General features: G+C 43.4%; 10 protein-coding genes across 10 annotated transcripts; 6 read left to right on the top strand and 4 right to left on the bottom strand.

Moving 5' to 3' along the window:
- Window positions 1–372: 372 nt before the first annotated feature.
- EAF01_010371 (uncharacterized protein) lies at window positions 373–5743 on the top strand. Its single transcript, XM_038918628.1, has 4 exons — window positions 373–1389; window positions 1437–2269; window positions 2534–4620; window positions 4675–5743. The coding sequence occupies exons 1-4, from the start codon at window positions 990–992 to the stop codon at window positions 4907–4909; spliced, it is 3555 nt and encodes a 1184-aa protein (XP_038765853.1). The 5' UTR covers window positions 373–989; the 3' UTR covers window positions 4910–5743.
- A 2408-nt stretch (window positions 5744–8151) lies between these two features.
- EAF01_010370 (uncharacterized protein) lies at window positions 8152–9600 on the top strand (the record flags this gene model as incomplete). The annotated part of the gene is made up of 1 exon (XM_038918627.1): window positions 8152–9600. The coding sequence occupies one exon, from the start codon at window positions 8152–8154 to the stop codon at window positions 9598–9600; it is 1449 nt and encodes a 482-aa protein (XP_038765852.1).
- Window positions 9601–9723: 123 nt separating this feature from the next.
- Window positions 9724–10950, bottom strand: EAF01_010369 (uncharacterized protein; the record flags this gene model as incomplete). Its single annotated transcript, XM_038918626.1, has 1 exon — window positions 9724–10950. The coding sequence occupies one exon, from the start codon at window positions 10948–10950 to the stop codon at window positions 9724–9726; it is 1227 nt and encodes a 408-aa protein (XP_038765851.1).
- A 698-nt stretch (window positions 10951–11648) lies between these two features.
- Window positions 11649–14638, top strand: EAF01_010368 (uncharacterized protein; the record flags this gene model as incomplete). The annotated part of the gene is made up of 3 exons (XM_038918625.1): window positions 11649–11847; window positions 11897–13688; window positions 13738–14638. The coding sequence occupies 3 exons, from the start codon at window positions 11649–11651 to the stop codon at window positions 14636–14638; spliced, it is 2892 nt and encodes a 963-aa protein (XP_038765850.1).
- A 568-nt stretch (window positions 14639–15206) lies between these two features.
- On the top strand, window positions 15207–17919 carry EAF01_010367 (uncharacterized protein). Its single transcript, XM_038918624.1, has 5 exons — window positions 15207–15484; window positions 15555–15580; window positions 15630–15915; window positions 15966–16557; window positions 16611–17919. Exons 1-5 carry the CDS (start codon window positions 15315–15317, stop codon window positions 17178–17180), a joined length of 1644 nt encoding a protein of 547 aa, XP_038765849.1. The 5' UTR covers window positions 15207–15314; the 3' UTR covers window positions 17181–17919.
- A 750-nt stretch (window positions 17920–18669) lies between these two features.
- EAF01_010366 (uncharacterized protein) lies at window positions 18670–19668 on the bottom strand (the record flags this gene model as incomplete). The annotated part of the gene is made up of 1 exon (XM_038918623.1): window positions 18670–19668. One exon carries the CDS (start codon window positions 19666–19668, stop codon window positions 18670–18672), a length of 999 nt encoding a protein of 332 aa, XP_038765848.1.
- Window positions 19669–21259: 1591 nt separating this feature from the next.
- Window positions 21260–22087, bottom strand: EAF01_010365 (uncharacterized protein; the record flags this gene model as incomplete). Its single annotated transcript, XM_038918622.1, has 6 exons — window positions 21260–21289; window positions 21419–21550; window positions 21604–21746; window positions 21805–21922; window positions 21984–22017; window positions 22077–22087. 6 exons carry the CDS (start codon window positions 22085–22087, stop codon window positions 21260–21262), a joined length of 468 nt encoding a protein of 155 aa, XP_038765847.1.
- Window positions 22088–22511: 424 nt separating this feature from the next.
- EAF01_010364 (uncharacterized protein) lies at window positions 22512–23517 on the top strand (the record flags this gene model as incomplete). Its single annotated transcript, XM_038918621.1, has 2 exons — window positions 22512–22537; window positions 22593–23517. The coding sequence occupies 2 exons, from the start codon at window positions 22512–22514 to the stop codon at window positions 23515–23517; spliced, it is 951 nt and encodes a 316-aa protein (XP_038765846.1).
- A 230-nt stretch (window positions 23518–23747) lies between these two features.
- EAF01_010363 (uncharacterized protein) lies at window positions 23748–24584 on the bottom strand (the record flags this gene model as incomplete). The annotated part of the gene is made up of 1 exon (XM_038918620.1): window positions 23748–24584. One exon carries the CDS (start codon window positions 24582–24584, stop codon window positions 23748–23750), a length of 837 nt encoding a protein of 278 aa, XP_038765845.1.
- A 1193-nt stretch (window positions 24585–25777) lies between these two features.
- Window positions 25778–26575, top strand: EAF01_010362 (uncharacterized protein; the record flags this gene model as incomplete). The annotated part of the gene is made up of 1 exon (XM_038918619.1): window positions 25778–26575. The coding sequence occupies one exon, from the start codon at window positions 25778–25780 to the stop codon at window positions 26573–26575; it is 798 nt and encodes a 265-aa protein (XP_038765844.1).
- Window positions 26576–27652: the final 1077 nt, after the last annotated feature.

The following is a 27652-nucleotide window of genomic DNA, read 5'->3' as shown; positions in this document are numbered from 1 at the left end:
ATATTGATCCCTCGTAAGTCTAGATTCATAAGAATTGTGAATTTACAGCCGTGGGCGGCATGTAATGTGTATAAATAGTGTAAATAATGCATGTAATATGTACTTTTATTTACATTCATCCCATTTAATACTGAAGCGAATAGTCTGAACAGCAGTCTGAATTTGAATTGTTTATTTGGAAAAGGACCTATCTGGGACTCTTTTATAGGGTTTTTATATTCATATCTATTCCATATCTATATCCATAATAAATAATCACAATCCCATTAATCTGGAGTCTCAAGAAAGCAAATCGTCTATTTAACTTTCGTCTTTCTATTTGTGGGGTTCGGGGAGTAACCAAATAAATCATAAATAATATAATCCTGGTCTAAAGTTGTTCACTTGCAAACTCTAGAAGCAATTCTCTTTCTTTAATCCTCCAATCTCCAATCTCCAATCCACGCTTCTGACTTTTGACTTTTGACTTCTCACTTCTCACTTCTCACTTCTCACCACATCTTTTCTTTCGTGATAGCTTTTTGGTAATCGCTCACCACCACCACCACCACCACCATCTTTTGTAATCTTTACCATCAATCGATCACCACCTTTCCTTCTCGAATTCTCTTCAAAATCGATCCTTTACATAACGATGCATATGTTCTGAATATGCGACGCATACTTTGACTAGAAAATTTAACAACTTGAGCACCAACGCGGGGTGGAGCAGTTCTTGGAGTGCTTGAAGGAAGAGCTCAAGCAACTAGGCTTGCGCGGTAACCTTCGGAGAATCATTCGACGATTTCCTTGGACCATACAATACTCCTGATGAATTCGAAACATCGCAAGGAAATCGAGCTGAAATTGTGCAAATCGAAAACCATACCATCGAAAGAATTGTTTGGGAGTGTAGGGAATCATTCGATTGCGAGGCCGGATTTGGCTTAAATCAACAAGGCAGTTTCCCTGACCCATTGTTGACGGCCAAAACATACAACGGTCTGGAGATGAGGATTGGTATCAGGCTGCAACTTGGCCTGGTTGTCCTGGTGGCTGCTCTTGTTCCATTGCTTGTGCTTGCTCTCGCTACTTGGTTCAACAATTATAGTTTTACCGTCGACGTTAAAGAAAATGCACTCAGTCTTACTGCATCACTCAAAGCCGCTTCAGTGGCTTCCGATCTACTCCTAATCCAGGCCACATGTTCAACCATCGTTACTAGGATCCTTATCCAGGAAGCCATTCGCGATTTTTATAGTGGAGTACCCGAGTGGAACGAAGCAAGAGAAGATGTACAAAGCGCTTTGGCTTCTGGTGGTCTATCTGCATTGCTTCAAGTAATCATATTTTCGCGGAATCAGACGGGTTCGGTCAACGGGATATTGAATGTCACAGCTAATGCATCTGGTAGGTCATCTTCCCTCACTGATATAACTCATACTAATCGCTTGGAGGTGTTGCAGATATACAACTGCCCTACAATAACTCATTGAATCAGCCCGCTTTCCTAGGCGATGCTGATCAGGGATATCCAGCAGCTTTGTATCCTAATATCTCTTATATCCCAACCACAGATCCCGACCCATATGCTCCAGGAACGAATTTTACACGGGTATACGCCTTTGCCGATTATCCACTGAATAAAAGCGCTGCTCTTCTACTCGGGCCGTTACAAATTAATAGCACTTATGCTTTAGTATCACTGACCTTGCCAATTGTCGAGAATTCGAATCCCGACTACGTTTTAGGTTATATGACTGTGGTAGCAGCTGCGACTTCGCTAATCGATGTTATTTATTCTCGGGAAGGCTTGGATAACACAGGAATCGTGTTGGTAGTGGGAACCAATCGACGAGAGAACCAGTTCTCGTACGTGTCTAGACCGGCTACAGCAACTTACGAACCCGATCTCCATAATTTGACAAAAGCAAGCGTCAAATACGTGTTCCCCCCATATCCTCTTGAAGGACAAACTGATAGACATTCCACCTACAATGCAAATCTAACTCGATATGGAACCTCGAATTTTAGCGAAGGTCAATATCCGGCCGTTCTACACGGGTTCGGACAACAGAATCCGAAAGTCAATAATGCCAGTAGTTATATCACAACCACAAACGAGCAAGGAGTGAAGGTGTCTGTAGGCTGGGCAAGGCCACAAAGTGCACTGGTTGATTGGCTTCTGATAGTAGAACAAGCTCATTCTGAAGCTTGGGAACCCATTGTCAAGCTTAGGAATATCTTACTTGCATGTGTTTTTGGTACATTTGGATTGATCCTTATTGTGGTAAGTTTTTTTATATACTTTTATCCCCGCTGTGGTTTCCAATAGACAGTTCGGACTTTAATCCGGCAACGGAAGGCTGTTCGATTTTGATTACAATTACGTCTTAGTACTGTTTTAGATAGTGGATCCAACATGGGACTATCAAAGCTTGCGTCTAGACTGCTCGTTCGGACTGTTGGACTCGCATTCAGTGCCTCTTGAATTTTGTCTCTGTTGGCGAAACAGATTTACTTTGTCCATGCAAAATTTGCTAACAACGACAAGGTTATACCAATGGCTCATTTCAGTGTTCGACCAATCAGAAGGCTCAGAGATGCTACGAAACAATCCATTCAACCACCGGGCTACACTCCGCGTCAAAGTATAGACGATGAATTATACGGCGACGAAGAGGTTGGCGAGGGTGATTCAAGCGGGTACAAGAAAACGGGATTTTTGGTCCGGCTGAGAAAATTAACACAGTCAGGGCGTCGTGTATCGAGAGCAGAGAAATTAGAAGCCGATAGACGAAGAGATTTCAAAATTCCTGGAAAGGTGCCGGATCGAAGACATTGGATTGAAGACGAACTCACGGATTTAACTTCAAAATTCAATGAAATGAGCGACGAATTGCTGCTGCAATACACGAGTCTCGAATCCAAAGTTGCTGAACGTACGGAACAACTCGAACATTCTAAAAAAGCAGCGGAGGCAGCAAATGAGAGCAAAACATTATTCATTGCAAATATATCGCATGAATTGAAAACTCCATTGAATGGGATTCTGGGATTGTGTGCCGTATGCATGAGCGAGGATGATTTGCCAAGCATTAAGCGCTCATTGAAGACGGTTTACAAATCTGGTGATCTTTTGTTGAACTTATTGAATGATCTTTTGACTTTCAGCAAGAATCAAATTGGCCAGCAATTGCATCTAGAAGAGAAAGAGTTCCGGCTGTCTGATGTAAAGGAGCAGATCAAGAACATATTCCGAAAGCAAGTGGATGAAGGCGGTATTACTTTTGGAGTTCACTTCTTGGGCACTGAAAGTACAGATGGAACTCAACTAGAGAAACCGACCGGAAAGCCTCTACCAGCACTAGGGCCTAATGGTATTGGTAGATTGAAAGATATGTGTTTGTGGGGTGACCAGCACAGAATCCTCCAAATCATAATCAATCTAGTCAGCAACAGTCTCAAATTCACACCGGCAGGAGGAAAAGTAGAAGTCAGAATTAGATGTATGGGCGAAATGGAACAACAATTTGATGGTGTCACGAGCCGAAATTCCATGGGATCGAAGCAGAGCTCCCACAGGAGAAATGTTAGAACCCGTACTGGCTCTGGATCAAATGCTTCAGGACATACTTCAACGCATGCGTCGGGCCAAATCTCAAGGACAGCTTCGAATACCAAGCAAGCTGGTACTGCACTAGTAATCAATCCTATGGATCCCAGAGCTCGTGTCCAATTAAATGAGAGATCGGCAACTCCGCCACCAAATAATGCTAGGACTCTATGGTTTTCAATAGAGGTTGAGGATACCGGACCTGGTATTCCCGAACATCTACAGGAGCGAGTCTTCGAGCCTTTCGTACAAGCTGATCTAGGTTTGAATAAGAAATATGGAGGGACCGGGTTGGGATTAAGTATTTGCTCCCAGTTAGCAGGCCTTATGGGAGGTACTATCTCTCTCGTTAGTACACTTGGAGAAGGTTCCACGTTCAGTGTTCAGTTGCCATTGAAATTCGTCAAGGAGCGAGCACCAAGCACATCTAGTTCTGACGTTATTGGTTCTCGGCCCGCAAGCATGGTTTCGCAATCAGAAATCGAACGCCATACTCCACAGGGTTCCATTGATGCCACGGCAGCTGTAGGATCCCCTGGAAAAGGTAATAGCGGTTCAGGCTATTCAATGGATACTCAGCCTCGATTGGTGGGACTTCGACAGCCATTCTTTACATCGTCCCCAACACCTCCACCCCACGATGATAACGCAAAATCTCAACTCGCCGCAATCGATCGCGCTGCCAAGGAGAAAGTAGGGGATAAGAAAATTCGAGTTCTGGTTGCCGAAGACAATCTTGTTAATCAAGAGGTGGTTCTTCGCATGCTTAAACTTGAAGACGTGTATGATGTGGTAGTCGCTAAGGACGGCCAGGAGGCATACGATAAGGTAAAGCAAAGCATGGAAGAGGGCAAGTTCTTCAACTTGATCTTTATGGATATCCAAATGCCAAATCTGGATGGACTGCAAAGCACGAGATTAATCAGAGAAATGGGTTATTCTGCGCCCATTGTAGCACTGACCGCTTTTGCCGAAGAGAGTAATGTCAAAGAATGCTATGAGTCCGGAATGGATCATTTCCTAAGGTTTATTTTCCTTCCACTTATTTTCATTACAATCGGAAGACTAATGTTTCAAAGTAAACCTATTCGACGACCAGCTCTGAAGCAAGTTCTTAAGAAATTCGCCACTATCCCAGAAGAGATAGAAGACTCCTCCGCAACTCGAAAAAGCACACCAGAGAAAGGGCAAGCGTCAAAACAACAACACAAAAATACATCAACCTCGACATCTATTCCGGCATCAAATTCCGATGCTGACCTCATTAAAATGAATGGGACCCCTTCACCTCCCTCGCCTTTCACCTCTACATAATCACACCACACCACAACACAACACAACACAAAATAACAAATAGAGCGCGACTAATTTCCGCATTTTCCCTTTTTTTTTCTACTTCGTCAGGATACCCAGCTTATTATACACGAAAAAAAGCATTTTAATATTTATCGCGCGATTGGAATGACACGAATTTCTTTATTCACCCAAGCCCTTCAGAACTGTATTTTCAAGGGAAAATTATTGGCTGTAGGTATAAAAAGTACTGATTAAAACATATTGCATAATGGCGTTTGGGCGAATTGAAAGACTAGGAAACGTGACGATTTAATAAAAGTTCACTGGCGGGAGGGTTTTTTATTGGGCTAACTTTTCCTTACTTGAAACTTTGTATTTTCGAAACAGATGAAAAGGGTTCAAGTCCGACGGATGGAGGAGCGGATGGACGAGTGAATGGATGGGGAAAATGATTGAACATCTGGAGTTGACAAGGTGGAATAGTGTCATGCATGGCAGAATAATGAAAAGATGATTAGATGGGAAGGATCGGCATAGTGGTTTAAGTGGTGCATGAATGGATGGGGTAAAGCAGGAGTTGGATATTTTGATCTGAATAGAATTTCAGAAACGATAGGTGGGAAATTGATCATGGTGGAATGATTCAAAAGTGGATGAGTGAAACTGTAGGAGGCAGGCGATCACATTGGCACGATAGCGAGACGCGAAGAGAAACAAACGTAGATACAAAGAATCGCATCTCTCGTGGGTTTTCGCCTCGCGAACTCTAGATGAGTGAGTACGTGAATGAATGAACATGTAACCTTACACGATAAGCGAGTGCAAGAAAAGCGTGTCACAAAGAATATAAACTCCGTAGAGACTCGTGGAAACAAAACGCAAGTAGTTTTGGGTCTATGGTAGGTACCTGGGTACTTGGGTATATATCAATCCCTTGAAGTGGAATCGATAGATCGCAAAAGTGGACGGAATGTGAAAGTTAGTAGGTCGTAATAGTATTATTAACCCATGATGAATTCTGGGAGAATGTAGATCTGGAGGAGAGGAAAATGATTATGAGCACCCGATCAGCTAACTTAGCTATCTCATCCAAATAGTCGAGTTGAGTCGCATCGGGATGGAATCAAATACGATATCAATATGGTACAGCATAACATAACAACCAATTATATTCAAACAAGCGCGTTTTCTTACTTTTACGTTTGTTTTGAGGTCGTTGTACGCGTTGTTTTTTTTGTTTGTTTGGGACTGGGGAGATATATACAGGGGGGAGAGAAAGGAAGGCGCACAAAATATCTAGGTACAGAAGAGAAGATGAGTAACCCCTTCATCCTCGCACTCGCCGCTCGTCTAATTTATCTTTCACTCGCTCGCCACCTGTGGGTAAGTAACCTCACCTCGAGCCTACCTACCACCCACCCAACCATTCATTCTGAGGTTTCGTTTCCTCGTTCGTTGCTTTAGAGAAAATAAATTGGAGATTGGAGATTAGAAATTAGACTAGATTAGTAGAATAGAATAGCAGAATAAAAATGAGTATGAGTACCATATACCTACCTACCTACCTACCTACCTACCAATCTATCCACTTGCTCTCCCATGTGCCATGACAAAAAAGAAGTTTCACCTCCCAACTCCCAAATTTACATTTCACAACGGTATCTCGATCTGTATCCCGTTCTCTTCCTGCCAATGGTCGTTCTTGAAACATGTACACATGTACGTTGCATACACATATGCATACGGAGTACACTACCACTACCACTACATACATACATATACATAAATCCTTACCCCTCTTTCTTCCCCCTTCCCCTGCACTAAACTGGTGAATTTATGGTTAGCAATTCTCCGCCAAGATCTGATGCTGTCGAATCGATTCCATGTAGTATTATCATCCATCTATCTATCCATCCATACACATACACATACACATACACACAGAACAAGCATAAAAATCAGAAGTCACCCCCCAATCCCTGTCTCCTCTGCTTCTTCTCTTCTCTTCCCTTCTTCTTCTACCACTCCTCATAACTCATAACTTGTAAATCAAATCACACTACACAACCATGCCAGCAAAACGGCATCTTTCCCCCCCAAGGTTCCAGAAACCCGCATAAGTGTAAGCATGCACCTGCACCTGCACCTGCACCCACCCATCCACTCAACGCGGCTATCGCGCTCCCTCCTCGTGTTTTTTTCGCGAGCATTTCGCGTTTAGTGTTCTGGAGTGGCTTTTTTCTCTTTGATGAAATCCCGGGGGAGGAAGGCGTTCGGTAATTCATTCGTGTAGGACTGGAGTTTGTGTATCTGTGTGTCGGACGAGCAAGCACGAAAGTGTGAGTCATCGATTAGTTTAGTTTAGTTTAGATTAGTTCGACTGAGAGGCGGGAAGGGAAGGGAAGATTCGATGCGATGAATGGATTTTTGTGTGCGGCATTTCGAGATTTGGAGGAGGGGAAGGAAAATGTTGGGAGTTTGTGGAGGATGGTATGTATATTATAAAGAAAGGGGAGGGAAGGACTGAGGTTTTTTTCTTCTTGGGTTTTTTGTTCCGTAACTTTTGTGTTTGTTTCGTTTCATTTGAATTGCGATTGTGATTGCGATTTGAAGTTACACACATACATTCACACACTCCCTCTCTCGATTACTATTGATGACGACGAGGGTTTTCTGTGATTGAGTGAGATTATATTATATCATTGAGTTACGAGCAGTAGATCGAGATTTATTCATTCATTCATCTGGAATCTACATCCAGCTCACTTCGACTTCACAATCTCAATTGATCTTTTCAAATCTTTTACTCCTCATTTGTATCCGCTTCAAAATCTCAGGAACGACGTTATCTACCCACCACATCAAGCAGGACTTGTCCCTATACTCCCCCCAATCCCTTTCCCAAGCGATATGCGCAAGTTATGGCCACCACCAACCCAACAATCCACCGCCTCTGGCGATCCCAAAATATCATCACCAATATTCTCACCCACTTAGGTACCTCCTCTCAATGTTCTCTCCGCCTTGTATCCACTGAAATCTGCGGCCTAATAACCAGCGAAATCTTCATCCGAACGCGTATAACCTTCACTTCCACCTCACTCACTCGACCTTCTCGTCTAGAAGCTCTCTCTCGAATCGGAAGATATATCCAACACCTGATATTCTACACGCCCCACTCCAATGCTACATTTCTCCCTCCTCTCTTGAACCCTATCACTGGTCAGGAGATAAGCTTTCTATATACTCCACATACCAGTATGGCTTCTCACAACGAAAGGCCTAGTAATCGACGTCCTAAGTACGGATGTCCTGAGCTAGGCGAGATATTAACGCAACAATATCCACCTCTATTCCATGCCGCGACCAATATCCCCACGTTCATTAAAGCGCTATCTCATCTACCCAACCTGCGTCATCTGACAATTTCATGTCCAGATCAAGATCCTTCGCAGAGGTATAGAAGGGATATTGTCGATTATGCACTTATAAGCTTGCGCATTGCCATTGAGCGAGCACCGGTATTAAAGTTAGAAAAATTGTCTATCCACATTCATCCATCTGGACTGCAATACCTGCGTCATATGCCTGGATTTGGGTGTACACCATCTGCAGGACGACGATGGAGACAAATAAGAAAACTCAGTATTACAATGGATTCATGGGATTTCCAGAGTTTACTGCCTGGTCGCGATCATCTGAAAATTCTGGATGATTACATTCGGTACTTTGCGCCGAATTTGGAAAAAGTGAGTTTTGGATGGCATGGAAGGAAGGGTCCTTGTCCATATTCCCTATCTAGTGATCCATTGTTCGCGCCACCAAAAGAGGCGATCAAGTTATTTGGAGAAGTAACGTCCCCAATGTCGCCATTACCAGCTGCTCCTCCAAGACCACCAATGGTATTTCCCAAATTACGATATATGCAAGTAAGGAATGCTACGATGTCGGAGCAGCAAGTCGCGGATTTCGTTTATGAACATCGACACACGGTGAAAGAATTCGATTTTGAAAATACCACTTTAATAAATGGTGGCACATGGGAACGGGCATTGGCACCATTGACGTCGAGAAATAGTCGACGTAGTGATGAATGGTTGTCTCAACCGAGTGAATCTGATATTGCCAGTATGCATTATCAGAGTGGTAGTGGGTTGTATGATATTGAAGAGACACTAGAGGTCATTGATACTTTGTCTGGGGCAACATTGCCTGGTATGAAGGAGTTGTCGATAACTGGTACAAAGCTCAAGAGAAAGAGGTCGCATCATCGCAGACGGAGACGCAAGCATAGGCAAAAGGAGAATGATAATGAGAAAAATGATGAAGATGATTCTGGTAAAGAGGTAAAACTAAAAGTTTCGGCACCAATACCGATTGCTTCGCCTCGAGTAGAGTTATTGCACCCAATGACTTTTGATCCTAATATACAAGGCGTGCAGCGTAACTTTGAAAAGGAGAATGCTCAACAGGAATTGATTGATGATCCTGATAAGAGGATTGTGGCTTTGAAGAAGGCAAGAGAAGCGGTGCTAAAGCAGCTTAGCAAAGAGTTCTGCAAGACTCAAGATGAAAAAGAACGGATATTGCCAGCCTGGCCTAAGCCTTTGCAACTAGGGGCCTCCTGTTCTTCACCAAAGAAGTCCAGAGGATTTTTTGGTCATGAGAGTAGTACCGCATTGGTACCTTTGATGTTTAGTCGGTGTTAGCCAACAGGATGAGGTTGGCATAATGTGGTTACCTTGACGATCCTACATATGGATAATGAATTACGATATGACTTTTAAGACTCATCTTCTCAATTGTGATCGCTGCTATTGAAACCACCCTGCTTATGAACGACGGTAAAGATGAACCTGGTATCGCATATTTTCCAAAGGAATTGGATATCGGAGAGATTCAGGAAGTCTAAACCACTGAGAGTCCTCGGAATGGACTTTAACCCAGTCAGGAACGCTCTCTTTTCCCCTTGACTTTTGTGTCTCAATCAAAAAATGATCAAGTAAAAACTTCATTGGATATTTCTTCTCTTCTGTACCGACTGTGGTTTCTGAATAAGACCCTGGACTATCCACAACTAGAAGTAAGGACCCTTTTGGAAGAACTGATGTTATGTTGAGTAAGAAAGCAGTCGTCTTGCTAATTGATGCCGTGTATAACTCATTTAAGGTAAAGAATAACGTAACAAGGACGGGCTTCTTGCCAGACAGATTACCCAGCTCAGCTTGATTCATTGCTAATACATCATGTTCCAGAAATTTTGTAGTGAAATCTTCAGGCTTCACAAGAGCTGAGTTTGCTTCTTTGGCAGATGCGCTTGCATATTTGGATATAGGTGGCGGAGTTGTGATACCGGTGTGAAGTTTTTGGACAACATTTGCCCAGGATGCTGTATCGACAAGTAGTAGTTCGATACTATCATTTACATCAGATAAAGTTAGGGAAGCCAATGCATCATCCGCGGTTTGTGGAGTCGTTCCCGTGCCTGAAGTTTGAAATCCATGCTTTAAGAAGCCTCCAAATGCAACAACTTCGGCTGCACCGCCACCGATGGATATAACTCGTGCTGTTGACTTAAAAGGAGTTGTGGATGGAGCAGCGTCGACCGTGGCCTCAGAGTCAACTTTCATTTGAGTGCTCTTATCACGTGGCAGTATTGCTCCAAAATGTTCTTGAAGATCCAAAAGAATTGAAGCATAACATAATGACCTGCTGGGTGACCATCTTGCAGAATAGACATCAAGATATTCGTCGTTTCCGAATGCACGACTGAAATCCCTGTCATATAACGCTCCTTTGACGTCCTGCAAAAGTTGTTGAAAACCATCAGAGTCGATAACACCTGAATATGTATCTCTGAAAACATTCAATAAGAGCTGTTGTAACTTCACGGGAAGAAGAGATTCTTTAGGTGTATCTTTCTCCTCTTCGTGGTTTGCCTTTCTTGGTTTTTGTTCGGCTTTTTTTGTGAATCCTGGACCTTTCCATCCGGGTCGTCCAGGAAGGTCTTTACCAACCACTTTGCCATAGTCTTTGCCGAATTTTCCGTTTTTGCCCATTATGAGAGAGGATATTCAAAGTTTATTTTCTTTTGTGTAATATGAAGTGTTATATGTTATCGATCGGTTTCTCAGTTGAGAGGAAATCTTCTGCGGTGCGAGATTCTCTTTCGCTTGAGAAATTTCAGACTAGCGCCATACGTGCATAGGTTACCCCAGAATTTATTTGCGATTCAAAATTTGCTGATTGTATACAAAAAGACATTCACTAGATAACGTCGTAATCTAGGTTGATAAACAGAAAGTCTTTTGGGCTTGGTGAAGAATGAAGAAAGCATTCTTTTGGCTAATCAATTCTCCACGTCGACTGACCTCTTCTTCTTCATCAGGAAACTGTACCTAAGGGTTGCCTGTCCCCGGTGAGCCCTTTACGTTCACGTACCGTGATAATATTTCTCAAAGTCTTGATTCAAGGTCGACAATTTGATAGCCACCAAGACTATTTATTAGTACAGATTTGTTGTTGTTCTATTAACACTTTTTAAAAATGCAAGGTTGAAGTGACGATTGATTAACAACTAGCTACTTGCCATGGTAGATTGAGACATCCCAATCCGGTAGTGTACCTGGTGGTGTTAATCCTGTGAGCCAAAACTGCCAATTGATCCTTCGTGCTCCAAACTTTAAATCCACTCCCCAAGATCCACCCACATCCTTCCTCGTATGACCTCGATGATAACTATTTAGACATTGCCAGTATGCCTGGCCTCGTTCGCAAACTTCTTATCTTTGCCGCCATTGATGGGTTGATTTTGCAACCAACAGCGCCAAAAGGCCAACGCCCCGCCCCCGCAACGAAGATCACATTCAAAGATAAGCATATCGGGTCAGTATTGAGTGATTCGCGGGATGTGGAGGGGTCGCCTGCCAAAAGCTTCGAAGCATTTGGTATTGTCGGTACGTGTTTGCGATACTAAGCGTGGTATACATGTCTAATCATCTCTAGGTCTCTTGACGGTTTCCAAAAGCTCCTACCTGATATCGATTACGAAAAGAGAGCAAGTCGCACAAATACAAGGGAAGCCTATATATGTTATTACTGAAGTGGCTTTAATCCCGTTAAGTTCCAAGAACGAGGCAGAGATCTCGATTGATAGTACGAAAGCGGGGTTATTGAAGAGTAATACTGAGGGGCAGCATGACTTGGACGAGAGTGATAGCGAGGACGATGTTGTTAGCGATGAAATGGAGGACGATACAGCGGTAGAAGCACACAAAAGAACAAGCAGCGTGGCTGAGGATGTCATCTCGAAGAAGGGGGGATATGGTAGATTTGCACAAAAATGGTTCTCGAAGAAAGGATGGGCTGTGGACCAGAAGAAGAACCTAGGAATGAGCGTTGAGCCGTATTCTACAGTAGAGCAAGATGCCAAGGCCACAGGTGTATCAGCTACAATTTTGGAAGCCACTGAAGGGAAACCTGATATCTCAACTTCCGATAAGGGCAAGGACACTGAGGACGTTGAAACTCCTGAAAATATTAGCGACATCGCGGAGAGCATGCTGCCAAAGTTGCTACGAACATCACAGATATTGTTTGGGTCCTCTCGGAGTTACTACTTCTCTTACGACCATGACATCACAAGAAGTTTGGCAAAAAAGAGGAATACAAATTCTGAATTACCATTGCACAAGGAAGTTGATCCACTGTTTTTCTGGAATCGACATCTTGTGTTACCATTTGTTGATGCTGGCCAGTCTTCTCTTGCCTTGCCTCTTATGCAGGGGTTTGTAGGACAGCGTGCATTTTCGATGGATAGCAATCCACCAAACCCTGCTGTAGGATCAGAAACTGGGAACACTTCCATGGAGATGAATGATATTTCAACAATTAGTTCAGATGAACAAATTGTCACAGCACGTGCTGGTACGGAAAAGTCATATCTGTTGACGTTAATATCTAGAAGGTCAGTCAAACGTGCCGGGCTTAGATATTTGCGCCGAGGTGTGGATGAGGACGGCAATACCGCCAATGGCGTGGAAACAGAGCAAATCTTATCGGATTCTGTTTGGGGTCCTTCGAGTAAGATATATTCGTTCGTCCAGATACGCGGCAGTATTCCCATCTTCTTCTCCCAGTCACCTTACTCTTTTAAACCTGTGCCTCAAGTTCACCACTCCACCGAAACAAATTATGAAGCTTTCAAGAAGCATTTTGATAATATAACTGATCGCTACGGAGCCATTCAAGTGGCTTCCTTGGTGGAGAAACATGGAAACGAGGCAATAGTTGGCGGAGAGTACGAGAAATTGATGACTCTTCTTAATGTTTCTCGAGCTAGCGAGCTTAAAAAATCCATTGGATTTGAATGGTTTGATTTCCATGCTATTTGCAAAGGCATGAAATTTGAAAATGTCAGCCTGCTCATGGAAATACTGGGCAAGAAGCTTGACTCGTTCTCGAACACTGTGGAAGTCGATGGGAAACTCGTATCGAAACAGATTGGCGTTTTAAGGACTAACTGTATGGATTGTCTGGATCGAACAAATGTTGTTCAAAGTGCAGTAGCAAAGCGAGCCCTCGAAATACAGCTAAAGAATGAGGGACTAGATATCACTCTACAAGTTGATCAAACTCAGCAATGGTTCAACACTTTGTGGGCCGACAATGGTGACGCCATTTCTAAGCAATATGCCTCTACAGCAGCATTGAAGGGAGACTTTACTCGTACTAGAAAGCGGGATTACAAGGGAGCTATCACAGATATGGGGCTTTCTATCTCTAGATTTTACAGCGGGTACGTCCATCTTGTGATCTAAAAACTTCATATACTAATTGTTTTTTAGTATTGTGAATGACTACTTCAGTCAAGCCGCCATTGATTTCTTGCTAGGAAATGTGAGCTATCTCGTTTTCGAAGATTTCGAGGCGAACATGATGAGTGGTGATCCTGGCGTTTCGATGCAAAAAATGAGGCAACAAGCTATCGACGTTTCTCAGAAACTCGTCGTTGCTGACGATCGTGAAGAATTCATTGGAGGATGGACATTTCTCACTCCGCAGGTACCAAATACGATCAAATCCAGTCCCTTTGAGGAATCGGTCCTCCTATTGACAGATGCGGCATTGTATATGTGCCACTTTGATTGGAATATCGAGAAAGTATCATCTTTCGTGAGAGTAGACTTGAACCAGGTGACCGGTATCAAGTTTGGAACATATATCACGAGTACTTTGTCACAAGCCCAGGCAGATGAGAAGAGGAATGTAGGCTTTGTAATCACTTATAAGGCTGGTTCAAACGATATCATTCGTGTGAACACAAGATCTATGGCTACGGAATTTCCTTCTTCGAAACTTTCTATTGAAGACAAAACGCCCACGCCCACATCCACATCTACAACCAACTCTGTCGTTGCCCCAATTGCCGTTGGGTTTGCAAACCTCATCTCAGGTCTACAAAATCAAAGTATAGCGGAACCTAAAGATGCTGTGAAGGTGCTCGCATTCAAGGCTTTGCCCTCCAGATCTGCGGTATCAGATGAAGGAGTTAGTGAGGCCGAGCAAGTGAAGAGTGTCTGTGGAGAGATTAGAAGAATGGTTGAGACTGGAAGTATAAAAGAGGATGGAGAGGAGAGAAAGGACATTGTAGAGGAGGGTACTATCATTAGTTTGGCCGAGGCCAAGAAAAGCACAGGACTTTTCGATATGTTGGGACATCAGGTGAAGAAACTGGTTTGGGCTTAATGAAAGTGTATCGATGCTTATGATAATAATGTTGAGGGCAACGGAAACATATTTTTAAGGATTTACGGATGGAATTTTTCGGGGAAATGGCGGGGAGGTTAGCGATTGTCCAGGACGGGGCTGTGGAATATATTCCACATCGAAGCTTCAAACCCATTAACTTCGATAGAAGTGGATGTGTAGATAGACCCGAGTATGTGGTATTGGCCAGATAAGTAATGTTAATGACGGCTCTGTACATGATGTGAACGAAAATACTAGATATCCATGAGTTGAAACTTTTTTGAGAAAGGACTCGTTCTGACACAAGCTCCAAGAAGCTTCATGTCTCATCAACAACATCTTTACCCACCATATTGAGATACCAAGACAGCTGTTCTATGGAAAATTGGGTCTACAGCAATGATTTCTCATGAGCTAATCAAAATTAGCATTAGTACCGGGCCCAGAGCCCCCGATGGGAAATGTTGAACCCCACTACGGGAGCTCCCACCACATATCAAAATCAGAATATTTCTTTCCATCCCTCTGGCCTTCCTTCGTCTCTCTTACTCTTCTATTCATTCCAAGTTTCAAATAAAGAAGCAATTGAGGAACTTTTAGATCTCAGTTGCAAAATCACCTCAGGAAGACCATAATATCTGCTAGCACGCATTTCCATTGCTTCACAGGAATTATGGCACAAGCTGGGGATCGAAGTTTTGGTGATCACGACCCCACCATAGCTACACATGAGGGACAGCTTGATGGGAAGAGTCTGAATGCAAATGAAGTTTATGCCGATGAATCTGGGAGGGCTTATGATGATGAGGAGGTTGATATTGAAAGAATTGAAAAAGTTTATAGGTAAGGATAAATTCTAAATTCTAAAACTATGGGAAGTTTGTAGATTATATATCCTGACATTATATTATAGGAAAATTGATCGCCGGATTATTCCAGGTAATCCATGCAATACCCTACTATCATACAGCAACTAACACATACATAGCATTCTGGGTTTTGTATTTTCTCTGCTCAGCTATCAGATCCAATGTTGGTCTTGCTCAAACTATGAATGCATCAGCTGGTCATGATCTCGCCCAAGTTTTAAACTTGACAGCTAAGCAAACTTCCACGGCTCTAGCTTTATTCTATGTTGCCTATGTCGTCTTCGATTTACCTTCAAACTTGATCATGACGAAACTGAGTCCAAGAGTTTGGATGAGTCGTATTGTTCTCGCGGTTGGTATAATTGGAGCTTGTTTTGCGGCTGTGAAGGCAGCTTGGAGTTTGATGTGAGATGATTTCTTCCATCAAGCTTGATTTCGTTGCTAATGTTATTCAGGCTCCTTCGTTTCCTTCTTGGTGTAGTTACTGCGGGAATGTGGCCGGGAATGGCTTATTATCTTACGTTGTTTTATCCACCCTCAAGAACTGGCAAGCGTATTGGCATGTATTTCACTGCATCTCAGCTTTCCGCTGCTGTTGTAGGACTTGTTTCCGCTGGTCTCCAGAAAATGGATGGGACCAGTGGACTCGTTGGTTTTCAATGGATGTTCTTGTTGTATGGACTTTGTGGTATTGTGCTGGGTATCTCGCTTCTTTGGTGGTTGCCAGACCGTCCCCTCCCACCTGGAGAAGAACGAGTTCCCACAGGTCTCGTAAGATGGCTTCCTTCAACTCCACCGGTATTGACTGGCGAAGATGCCGAGATTCATTATCAAGACCTGAGAAGAGTCTACCATCCAAGGTCATGGGGCTGGAAAGATCTTGCTTATGTTTTGATTGACTGGCGTCTTTGGCCTCTTACTCTGATGTACTTCGGTGTCGTTGGCGTGGGTATCGGAACACAACTCTATGCTACCGTCATTATACAAGGAATCGACTCCTCCTTCTCGGGTATAACTCTTAGCTTGCTCACCGCACCCATTTGGATCGTAAGTACTATGCACTAAAGTTATGATAAGGACTAGAAGCTGACGAATAATAGATGGATCTCATTGCAATTCTGATGGTAACCCCAATCTCCGACCGTTTCCACAAGTACCGAGCTTTCTTCTTCTCCGCCGCAGTACTCATTCAGATTGCCGGTCTCCTCACCACCACCTTTGCCCCTGTCTCTCACCCCTGGGCACGCTACGGTGGTCTCCTTATGGTCGGATATGGACTTGGTCCCACAGTCCCCATCTGCATGACATGGACCAACGAGATCTTTCAACATCGCCACGGAGAAGTGGGCGTTGCCGCCGCATCAGCTCTTGTATCCGGTCTTGGAAATCTCGGAAGTATCACAACTACGTACGCACTCTATACCGGATGGCCCGAAGATGCCAAAGCAGGACCTCATCGCTACCGCAAGAGTAACCTTGTTATGATCGGTATTCTCTGTTTGAGTATTCTCAGCAGTGTCATTATGACCGTGCTTCTCAAGATCTTCGGCAACCCACGTAGCACCAAGATCCAAAGCAGCGGAAGCTCAGCCAGCGACGAATTCCAAGATGGTGCTGCCAAGCGTGAGCAGCAACAACGTGGATTTGCGAAGATGTGGGGGAGAAAATAGTTTCGCTTGCTCTGTTCTACTAGCATCCAATATCCCTATTTTGGGATAGGGAAAAGAGATCTTCAACACTACGAATCATGCTAGACTTTTTACCCCCGAATCGGTAGCTCAACCTTCCACCTCCGCCACTCAAACTTTACCTCGATCAATACCCCAGCTTCTCACACTCTTTCGCCACCCCTTCATCGCATCTTCTATCTTTCTCCTTCCTCCCCACAAGGAGCACCACTCTACCACCATCTCCGATTTTCATTCCCTATTCTTTCCATTCTTTACATCATCTCATCTCATCATATCTTTACTTTGTGTGTTTTTTGTTTCAGCGAATGATACCCCATTTCACAGCGTATGTTGCGCTCATCATCTCGAATTTCGAACAATGGAAGTGCCGCTGCGCCACCATTGGGATAGGCGTATCGGGCTGGATTGACAGATGTATATACCGCGACAATGTTTTGCGCTATCGTGTGTTGTCGTCTCGTGGGAATTCCTGGTTTTTTGTTTTTTGTTTTCTGTGTTTGTGCTTTCGGTAGTTGCGGGTTAGAGATTTAGATGATATCACAGGGGATGAGGGGATGTTATGTCATATCTGTCTGAACTTTTTAAAAAGGGAGCAAAAGAAGAAAAATAGGGTTCTAGAGAAGAAGTTTATATTTATATTCACCCAAGATCAGGATATGAGAGGATATATAGTATAATACTATCAGGATATATATTATTCTTGGTTACGTTCTCAATTGAATGTTTACTTTAAATAATATCTGCGATGAATAGTTTATAAATTATCCCTCTTCACTTCACTTCACTCAATCTTACCTAAGCGGACTGGATAGCATCATGACCAAGTCGTACTCTCTAGACTTGAGTTATTGCTCCACTGTCCAACATTACCAGTGCAGCGAGAGAGAGAGATGTTCAATGTAAATGTTGAGTACGCTCATCTCTGACATATACAGGGGAAGACTTTGACAAGTCGGAGGATATATAACCAAGGCCACAGCATCCTGGGATATCTACGAAGAATTGTTTTCATGTTATTGAATTGTCACGGTATCATGTTGTTGAAAGTATTAACCATACTATGCATACGTATACGCATACGCCTGCATCATCACCCATCCAAGTATCATGCATCCGCCGCGCCACTAATAGCCTTCCCAAAAGCCACCTAGCAGGAGGGAGTACAACTATAGGTACAACGCCAGCCAACCCAGTACGCTCTCACCGAACCGAACCGTAGCCGAACGCCATTCCAAATAGTCCATCACATCATCCATCCCATGTTCCTACAGATTGCCAACCAAAAAATCCACAAGTACAGACAAGAAGCAGAAGAAAGCAAAACATACAGATGTGGTATTTTGATCACAAAAAAAAAGAAAGAGTGAAAAGAAAAGAAATCAAAAGCCGTTGCCATCGACTTGTCCAATACGCCAGCCAACCTGCTTGCTAAACAAAAAATGCAAAGAGGTGTGAAAGGAAAAGTTGTTCAACAATCAATATCCATCGAAGCAGCCATATCTTCACTAACACCACGTATAGGTGCTTTGTAATTCTGCTCATCGAAATCATCATCAGCTTCATCATCATAACCATCGTAGTACTCTTCTTCAGGGTCTACTTGGTCGTCCTCATCCCACATGTTGACATCAGTATCATCGTCGCCATTTTGATCAATCATAAGATTATCGGCACGATCACCTAGCCAATATCTAGCCCGTTTGTTTGCACCGGCATCATTGTACTCGGCTTCTCGGCCTGTGATGCCCTGACCTTGGCTTGGACTATGGCTCATAACTGGGACAGCTCGAACGTAGAAATACGCGACTCTCTTTTTCTCTTTGTTGAAAAAGAAGTAGTTAAGACTCCAGATAGATCCTAATTCACCATCAAACGGTTCATCAGGAGGAGCCCAAGAATAGACTGTACAGTCCTTGAGGGTCATCTCTTTATCAATCAAGGCCCACATTTGTGGACACCAGGCTTGACTTGTAGCACCAGCAGATGAGGTTGTCTTGTAGGATGTCTGCGATGGGACGTGAAGCGTCATACCCGAACTTGGTCTAAGATTATAAAGTGTCGAATCAATGGTATTGATAACAGTCTTCAAACTTCGTTCTTTGTGGAAATCGGCCGGTCTGAGATTGTGCGAGAAGTCGTAGTCAGGATGACTTGCATTAAGTGTTGCAATAAGATACGCGAAAGTTCGACGGCTTGATACCTGACTCAAGGGTCCGAAAGGGCTGGAGCGTGAGAGATTTACGCCTGCTTCGGTAGGATCAAGAGGAGGTGATACAGAAGCCGATAGTTTGAGTAGAGATTCATATTGAGATTCTAGTGAGTTCTCAATATTTTTGTAAAGTTTCTTGTCGGAGCCAGCAGCCTTGGTTGTATAGAGATCACAACCACCAATGACGTGGCAATCGGGTGTATTGAAATTCAACGCACTGGTGATATTATCGAAGTCGCGTAAAGGAAGGAACTTCATCTTTGCTGAGATGAGAATGAGAATCGATTTAGATAAGTTCTTATCGTGGATAATGGTAAAGATAATGGAAGAAAAGGCGGAATGAGACTCGCGCGCTTTGAAGAAAGTGAGAAGTATGTGGCTACGGAGCCCGAGTATTCTGTGGAGATAAACAACCTTTCGGATGATTCTGCAGACTCGTTGAACTGAAAACCAGGTACTTAAAACCTCATGTAATTACTTCTGGTGACGGTGTGTTGTGTAGTATGAATGTGTTGTTAATGGTGTTGTTTAGAGTGGTGTTTAGGGGGTGAAGTATGGACCAAACGTGTCGCTCTTTGTTCCGTTATCGGTGTGTTTGTAGGACCTGCGTGAACTAAGAAAGCAAGATTGATACTTCCTGCGCTGGCTGCGGAGGTGATATCAAGATGTTCTTTAGCTAGACTTTATGTCTAGCAGGTAATGAACATTTTTCAATTTGAGAAAGTAAGTATTGATGAGATGCGTTTGTAATGGGATGGGTCGGTGTGAGGTTGTTGATACCGAAGAAGGAAGAAGATTCGGGGGATGGGGCGAGCCGGAGGATGAGTGTGGAGACACAAGTTGATAACCTTGATTGTGACCGGAGCGATTGATGAGCTAGTATCAATATGTATTAGCTTGATGGATAAACGATGTCGCACAAAGTGGATCATGAAGTTTGATCTGGTCTGGGATTCTGGGGAGATCAATATCTTACCTCTGTACCTTTATTACCTAACAACCAATAAATGATTCTCGTGCGTGAAAGAATAGATGGATATCAATTCCAGAAGCCCGCTACAAGTTCAAAGGTTGAAAAGTATCGTGAATCGTGTTCAGGTGACTGTCAATTTGAGGGTCATGTTCTCAAATCTGCATCGAAGAATCAAGCACGTTTGCAGCATTCCCTTCGTAAAGGGGGTAATTACATGGATGACATATAATATCACGTAATCAAGAATTGCCTCTCATTCTTCAGGAATCTCGACTCTCTACATGTTAGTGAAAAGCAGCATGGTCAATCTGTGAGACATGAATGGCTACATTTCTTGTAGCCGTATTAGTATCATGGTGAGCATGGATGACGGCCTGGCTTACAAGCCAAGTAGGTAGTAGTGCAGCTCGAGTGCAGTAGACGAGTTAAAGAGAGAAACGAAATAATGCCAAGCAAGAGTCACTACCATTGCCATTCAGAGGGGTCAAAACTTAGAATTCCAAGGTTAATCCAATAACTCAGCGCATTCAATTACACACTCAACTTACACAAACGCCATTTCGTTGTTCATTTATGATTCCTCCTGGGTATCTTACCATCCATTAAACACCCTAATAAGAACGCCAATACCATTCACGTGAATTCCAACTCCAGGTCGGCAGTTGTAAAAGGGGTATCAAGCAAGACCGATCTCCCTAAGTCCGCTCATCACCTCTTCTTGGGCCTAGAGAAAGGAACCATCACCTAGTTAGCAAACAAACCCATCACAAGAAATCATGCACAGCGCTTGAAATAGCTTGAAAGTGGTATATGATATTTTCGCGCCAGACTCCATCCACCCATATATTTCTGTAATACATGTGTAAAAGCACCGATTCACATAAGCTTGGTAATCTCTTCGTCGACCTGGAATTGCGGAATTTCAATCAGCATGAAGGAAATTCGAGTTTGAATGATGTTGTCCCCCAATAGGTTGTAAAACGGAAAAGATGTCCTGAATAACCACTAAGACCCAAATTGATGTTCACCACTCACCTCCGTATCCTCAATTGAGTCTTGCGCTGATATCACCCTAAGCACATTCTTCTTACTGCTCTCCTGCATTTCGCCCGCGAGTAATAATTCATCCAATATGAAATATGCTTTTTGAAAGTTAAAAATAATATCCTGATTTCATATTAGTATATGTGCCACGTCCCATCTTGCGAAGTTAGATTTACCAGCTCGCAGACATTTCCATAGTACTTGTCCATCTGCTCAACATAGCGGTGAACAATTTCCAGAGTAATGAGTTCGTTGTCAGTTGAAGCACAACCTGCGATGAAGAAGAGGGAAGCGTAACGTCGGTAAACTATTTTCGAATCTGCCATTGACGAAATCAGCATGGAGCTCTAGATGTAGTCTTGCAGAACCAATCTGACCTTTGTACTCTAAGAAATTGCACATTCTCGTTCTACGTGCCAGCACAAGTTGAGAGACATCTTTGATGATTTTCGCCTTCTCCTTTGGCGATAATGTTGTAAACCACTTTGCGAGCCTCTGTAGACAGTTAGGGTATGCTTCAAGCTTCATCTCACGTCGAGAAAGGAGAAGTACATACAACTTTACCCTGCCGCGACAACAAGATGAGATAGCTGCATGATGTTAGCTTCATTCAATTGTCTTCATATCTTACTTCCAAGTATCTACTTACTGGATGGCCATGATTATGATTGTCCTTCGAAAAAGATTGGTATCTCAGCCTTGAGGGTGTCGTGTCTGGGCAGAAGGAGGAGCCTTGTTAATTGTTTGCAGGGGTGTAACTAAAGTTCGGGGAATCTCCGCGCTTGCCAAAAGCTTACAAAGAATGATGGAGGGGCAGATAAGTAAAGGATTAGTGAGCCAGTACCGGCAAACACTTGTGACAGCATTGATAGAATAATGTAATTTTCCTTTTTATCCTTTATTATCTTGTGTCTTACAATTCTCTTCGGTCCTATTCACTCTTTTCCCTACAACTTTAGATTTCTTTTCCCTACATTATATTATATTTTGTTCAGTCCGATAAGAATTGTATCATACCTGAGTTCAATTCAATCAATCCAAAAAGGAATTCGCATCCCACTTTCCCGTCAAATTCGATAAAATCATGACTAGATTGATACTTTCCACGTCGTACGTTTTTCTCGACCTATCTCTCAAAAGAGCAATTCACTGACTGAGTATTTAGAAATATTATGGTCGGAGGTCCTTCCATTATTAGAAAACCCGGCGCGGACCGGTCAAATCTTGAACTTACAAACTCCCTCCGAAGCAATTTTCTAGCTGCGCAGCAAGACTATTCACCCACTCCCTCGTATGCAAATGGAGTCAATGGATATGATGAATCCGATGAAGAGAATAGATCGCCGAGTCGACCGCCAGTTTCCATTTGGACAACTAGACAAGACAATGACTTTTATATCCCCACCATAGACTGGTCTCTATCCGGGCTCGCAGAAGAGCCCAGGAACTATGAAATCACTGTTAAACTATTTTATATGGCCCATACGGATGTGAAGTCAAGGTCAAAATACACAAAAGATGCTCTAAATTTGGTCATGAAAGAATTGGGTGTCGAGTCAATTGATCTCCTAATCGTTTCATTTCCCGGAATGTCCTTTGACGGTGACTGCGAATGGGAAGCAGACAAGAAGAACTCGGAACAAGGAAACGAAGCCGAAGAACTTGGGACATGGCCAATATTGGAAGAACTATATGAGCAAGGAATTGTAAAGAAATTGGGATTGGCCGAATTTGGCACAGCGAAACTTGCTAAGTTTCTAGGGAATGTCAGAGTACGACCACAAGTCGATCAGATAAATGTGAAAGATTGTTGCAGAGTTCCACAGCCTTTGCTCAAGATCGCCAAACAAGAGAACATCGAACTTTATACTCACAATGATTGCACCGATATATTGCCTGGGGGAACATTGCGGGAGCTTTTGGGACAAGGAGTTAGAGGCGCTGGTGTGCTGTCAGAATCTAAGAGGGGAATTGATGGTATGAAAGGTGACTTGAAGCCGGAATGGGTAGTCAAATATACCGCAATTGTCCGGGATCGTGGCGTGATAGAAAATAAGGGATATTTCGCTTCGGCAGAATTGAGAGAGTGAACATCAAAAGTACGATTGGGGGTTTAAATTTTGGCGCAATGGCGAATTGCGGTTCTTTGCTCCAATAGCGTGTTGGAAACAAGGGAAATGACTTGAAATGACAAGATCACTTGGTTGGCAAATTGTAGCGTTTGGATAGCTGGTGGATGACGAAGAGAAGCACATGGAGATCTGAAAATCTTAATACAAACATTGAACATATTATAGAATCAAAAGTAAATTGTAAATTTTCAACCTAACATGCTCCTTTTTCTCCCTCTCATCCTCACATCCTCCAACTTCTTCAAAACCACTTGTGCACCTTTAAAACTTGTTCCATACGCATTCAAGACCTCTCTGAATAACCCCTCGGCCCTTGGATGTGTACTTCCAAATGCTCTCTCTAACACATATAAGTCGACCGCTCGATCCTCATCTGCTGTAGTCTGACTCGCCAATCCAAAATCAATTATAACAATCTCCCCTTCTAATTCGTTTCCATTGATTGTCTCCTCTCCTTCAACTTGTACCGGCCGTAACATCAAATTACTCGTCGTCAAATCTCCATGTACAACCCCGACCCCATGCATTCTCCCCACCGCCCGTCCAATCCTCCTCATAAGGTCCACCGCATCTTCACTCCCCTCTTCCTCTCCAGTAACCTCCTTGTTCCCTTCCTCCTGCTTCCTCCGTTCCAACCACTCATTCAATCTAATCCTCACCACCTCCCCCTCAATCCACTCGACCATTATACATCCCCTTCCCTCATCCACCGCATATACAGCCGGCACAACCACGCCCTCCCTCCTACACTTGACTAACACCCTCGCTTCTGCCAATATCCTCGCTTTCGTCAAGCGCTGATCAAGAATCGGATGTCGATACGGTTTTGACGGACGCCATTTTAGTGCGCAGGGTAGAGACGGCAGTAAGTATGTGGATTTGTAGAGGAGAGCTTCGGCACCTTGGGTGATGAGCGAGGGTGGGGTGGAAGAGGGGTATGTGAAGAGGTGGGGGAGCGACGGAGGCGGGGAGATTTCTGGTTTGGAGATTTCTGGTTTGGAGATTTCTGGTTTGGAGATTTCCATGGTTGGCGATGGTATCGTTTGTCTTTCTATAATATTGAAATGGATTGGACTGGACAGGATTGGACAGGATTGGACTGGACTGAAGTGAAGTAATCTGTGCCGATCTTGAAACTTTCCTAATCAAAGTCGCAGAAGAATTGTCGTTGTGTATTAGTGGATTTGAGTCAGAGATGTGGATTTTTCTCTACTGCAGGTCATGGTGCTTTACATGAATTTACTGTATGTAGCTACCCCACGCGTGATGAATTAATGGTTCAATTGGCCAACGATGGGACGAAATGTTGGAAAAGCTCTCCACTTCTTGATTGTGTTGCATTGTCATTTTTTCTATCGCATATCAATCCATCATCAATCATCTGGATCTGGATCTGGATCTGGATCTGGATTAGATTCTCTTTGCGCCATTGTTGTGAATGATTTGACATACCCACCTAGGTACCTATCAGCAGTCGAATGTGAAGTAGCAAATAGGTGATGCATCCATCCACTGATAGAATAGATCAATCGGAATAGTATCACACAGTCCTGATTATCCGACACACCGGTCTATTACACACACCTTGGGCTTGGACTTGGACTTAGACTTAGACCATACACCATACGCCATACACCATACACCATACACCATACACCTTACACCTTACACCTTACACCTTACACCTTACACCTTACACCCTTCCGCTATACTTTACCCAATTCCTCCCAGTTCCCAACAGAACTAGAACTCACTCACTTCCATCGGCTCACACCACCACACAAGGATCCTTACCCAGGTTCTCTCCGTTAACTTGCAAAAATTCAAAGGCCGCATGTGATGATTCTGCAAGTACAAGGGTTCATTCTCCCACCATCCATTGGCTTTTTGAATCGTTTTGATCTATTGGTTTCCATACATGTGCGGAAGTGAGTAAGTGGTACAGAGGGAAAAATACTACCTAGGCAAGGTACGCAGGACCAAGTATTCCTCTTTTCTTTTTGCCTCTCTTGGTCATCCTAGATATCCGGCTAAGGGAGGTTTACTTCATGATTCACCCGTCTCCTCTCCATTATCTCACTATTCTTCTTCTTCTTCATCTCAGCCCCCCTATCAATCTAGATCGAATGCGACGATACTTATCTCAAAATTTGAATATGTGCACAACTCACTCTACCACCTTATCACCATCACCATCATCATCCGCAACCCCAGCAAAATGTCCCTCAACCCATTAATCCAATCCCTCCCACCAATGTCCCCCCTCCAATCTAGTCTGCCCACTTCCCTTCTCCTCACTTGCGCCGCGACCGCTCTTTCTCTTCCTCTTCTTGTCCAAACCCTCCTCACCCACCTCTCAGCCTACAATACCGCACCCCAAGACTTAACCACCTATCTTTCTGTTCTCGAATCCAGTGTTCAAGAAAACGCCTCTTACGATCATGACATCAGCAGAATCTCCAAGCTCGAAGATAAACTTCGATTAGCGGGCATGGTACGCGAAATCCAACGATGCGGCGATGATCTAAGAGAGCTTTTGAATACGATGGTCACTAAAGAAGATCACAAGAGGTTAAAACTCGGGTCTCGGATATTATGGGGAACGACCCGTCGGGATCTCGAAGAGCGAGTGCGCAAATTGGATTTATTGCGCATGCGTTTCCTCGTCGTGTATCTGGGAATGGTGGCGGCGAAAACGGAAGTGGTATTGAAGGAGAAAGAAAAGGAGAAAGAAAGGGAAAAGGAAGATGCGGATAAAATCTTCGGCTCTCCTATTCGAAGTAGGACGCTTCCAAATAATTTGAGCGAGAATCTCAAACGTACACCGCCGCTAAGGAGAATCACGAGTAACGCTATAGGACATAATGAGGGCACTGGAAGTCCACAGAGGAGTGGATGGTTGGGAGTTGTGAGTGAGTTACAGAGTAGTCCATTGATGCTTAAGAGGAGGGCATCAGTGGAACAAAGTTCTTCGATCGGAAGTCCGAGAAGTGAGAAGTTTGCTCATTTTCCTTAAGGGGACTGACTCGGGTTCTCAAAAGACTGATTCAGTTATCTCAAAAGAGAATCACTGGATGTTTCACTTGAGAATGATTATTGATTGGGAGGCGGAGGTAGCCAGAGGCTTCGGGTATCGTTGCACATATGTGATACATCAGGGATGCAAGCTGCTACATCAATGCCCTTGTGAGGGACAGAACGATTCGGGACACGACTTTGAACATTGCTTTTATGATGAATTTTACGAAATACACGGTGGATACAGTACTACGACGATACGCAAATGACACGAAATGGAATTAAATGACAATGGGACACAATCAGAAACAGAAAAAAGAAACAGGGAGCAGACAATACGAAAACACTTTTTATGAATAGAATGAACGCATGCATCATCATGAACTTGAAGCAGCATTTAACGAAATCTACGAATGCCGGAGAGGAAAATGGAAGGGGGAGAAGGTGTGGTAGAAGGGGGGGAGGGGCTTGGTGACAAGAGGGCGGAAGGTTTTTGAAGGCGAAGGATTAGGATGGGATAGATCGGATTAGATAGATAGGATGGGAGGGTGCGAACAGAATACTGTTCATTCTTCAGGATATACCCCTTTATATGGATGGTCGGCGCGTTTCATTTTCTTTGTTTGGTTTTAGAAATATTATAATGTGATATGATGTGATGTGATTTGAGAGGGTGGTTGATTTCGAATATAAGATTTGAGGGTTTGGATATTGGATATCGATGTTGGAGGGAGGATAGAGGGGGGAATCAATGGACTACTCGGGAGTTCCCTAGATGAAGTGGAATTGAGATGGGATTGTGATGGAAGCGGTTTACCTAGGTAGGTATCTAGTATTGAATAGGGAAACCAGAGATGACAATATCATCTAAACACAAAAGACCAGATATCTACATTGAATAGTAGGATCAAACATTCATATATAAGCAATCAGTAAATACATCTCAGCACCTTTCATATATACCTCCCTATCTTTTGGAATCCAATCAAAGCCCTCCTCAACCCATCAACCGAGCATACAATACAAGATAACATAATATTAGGGGCGAGGAACCTCGCTAGTATTTCGGAGCGCT

The sequence above is a fragment of the Botrytis porri genome (genome assembly GCF_014898465.1).
Source record: "Botrytis porri strain MUCL 3234 chromosome Unknown BPOR_016, whole genome shotgun sequence".
NCBI lineage: Eukaryota > Fungi > Ascomycota > Leotiomycetes > Helotiales > Sclerotiniaceae > Botrytis > Botrytis porri.
Note: the sequence above shows the minus strand (reverse complement) of the source record. Positions and strands in the feature narration are given on the sequence as shown.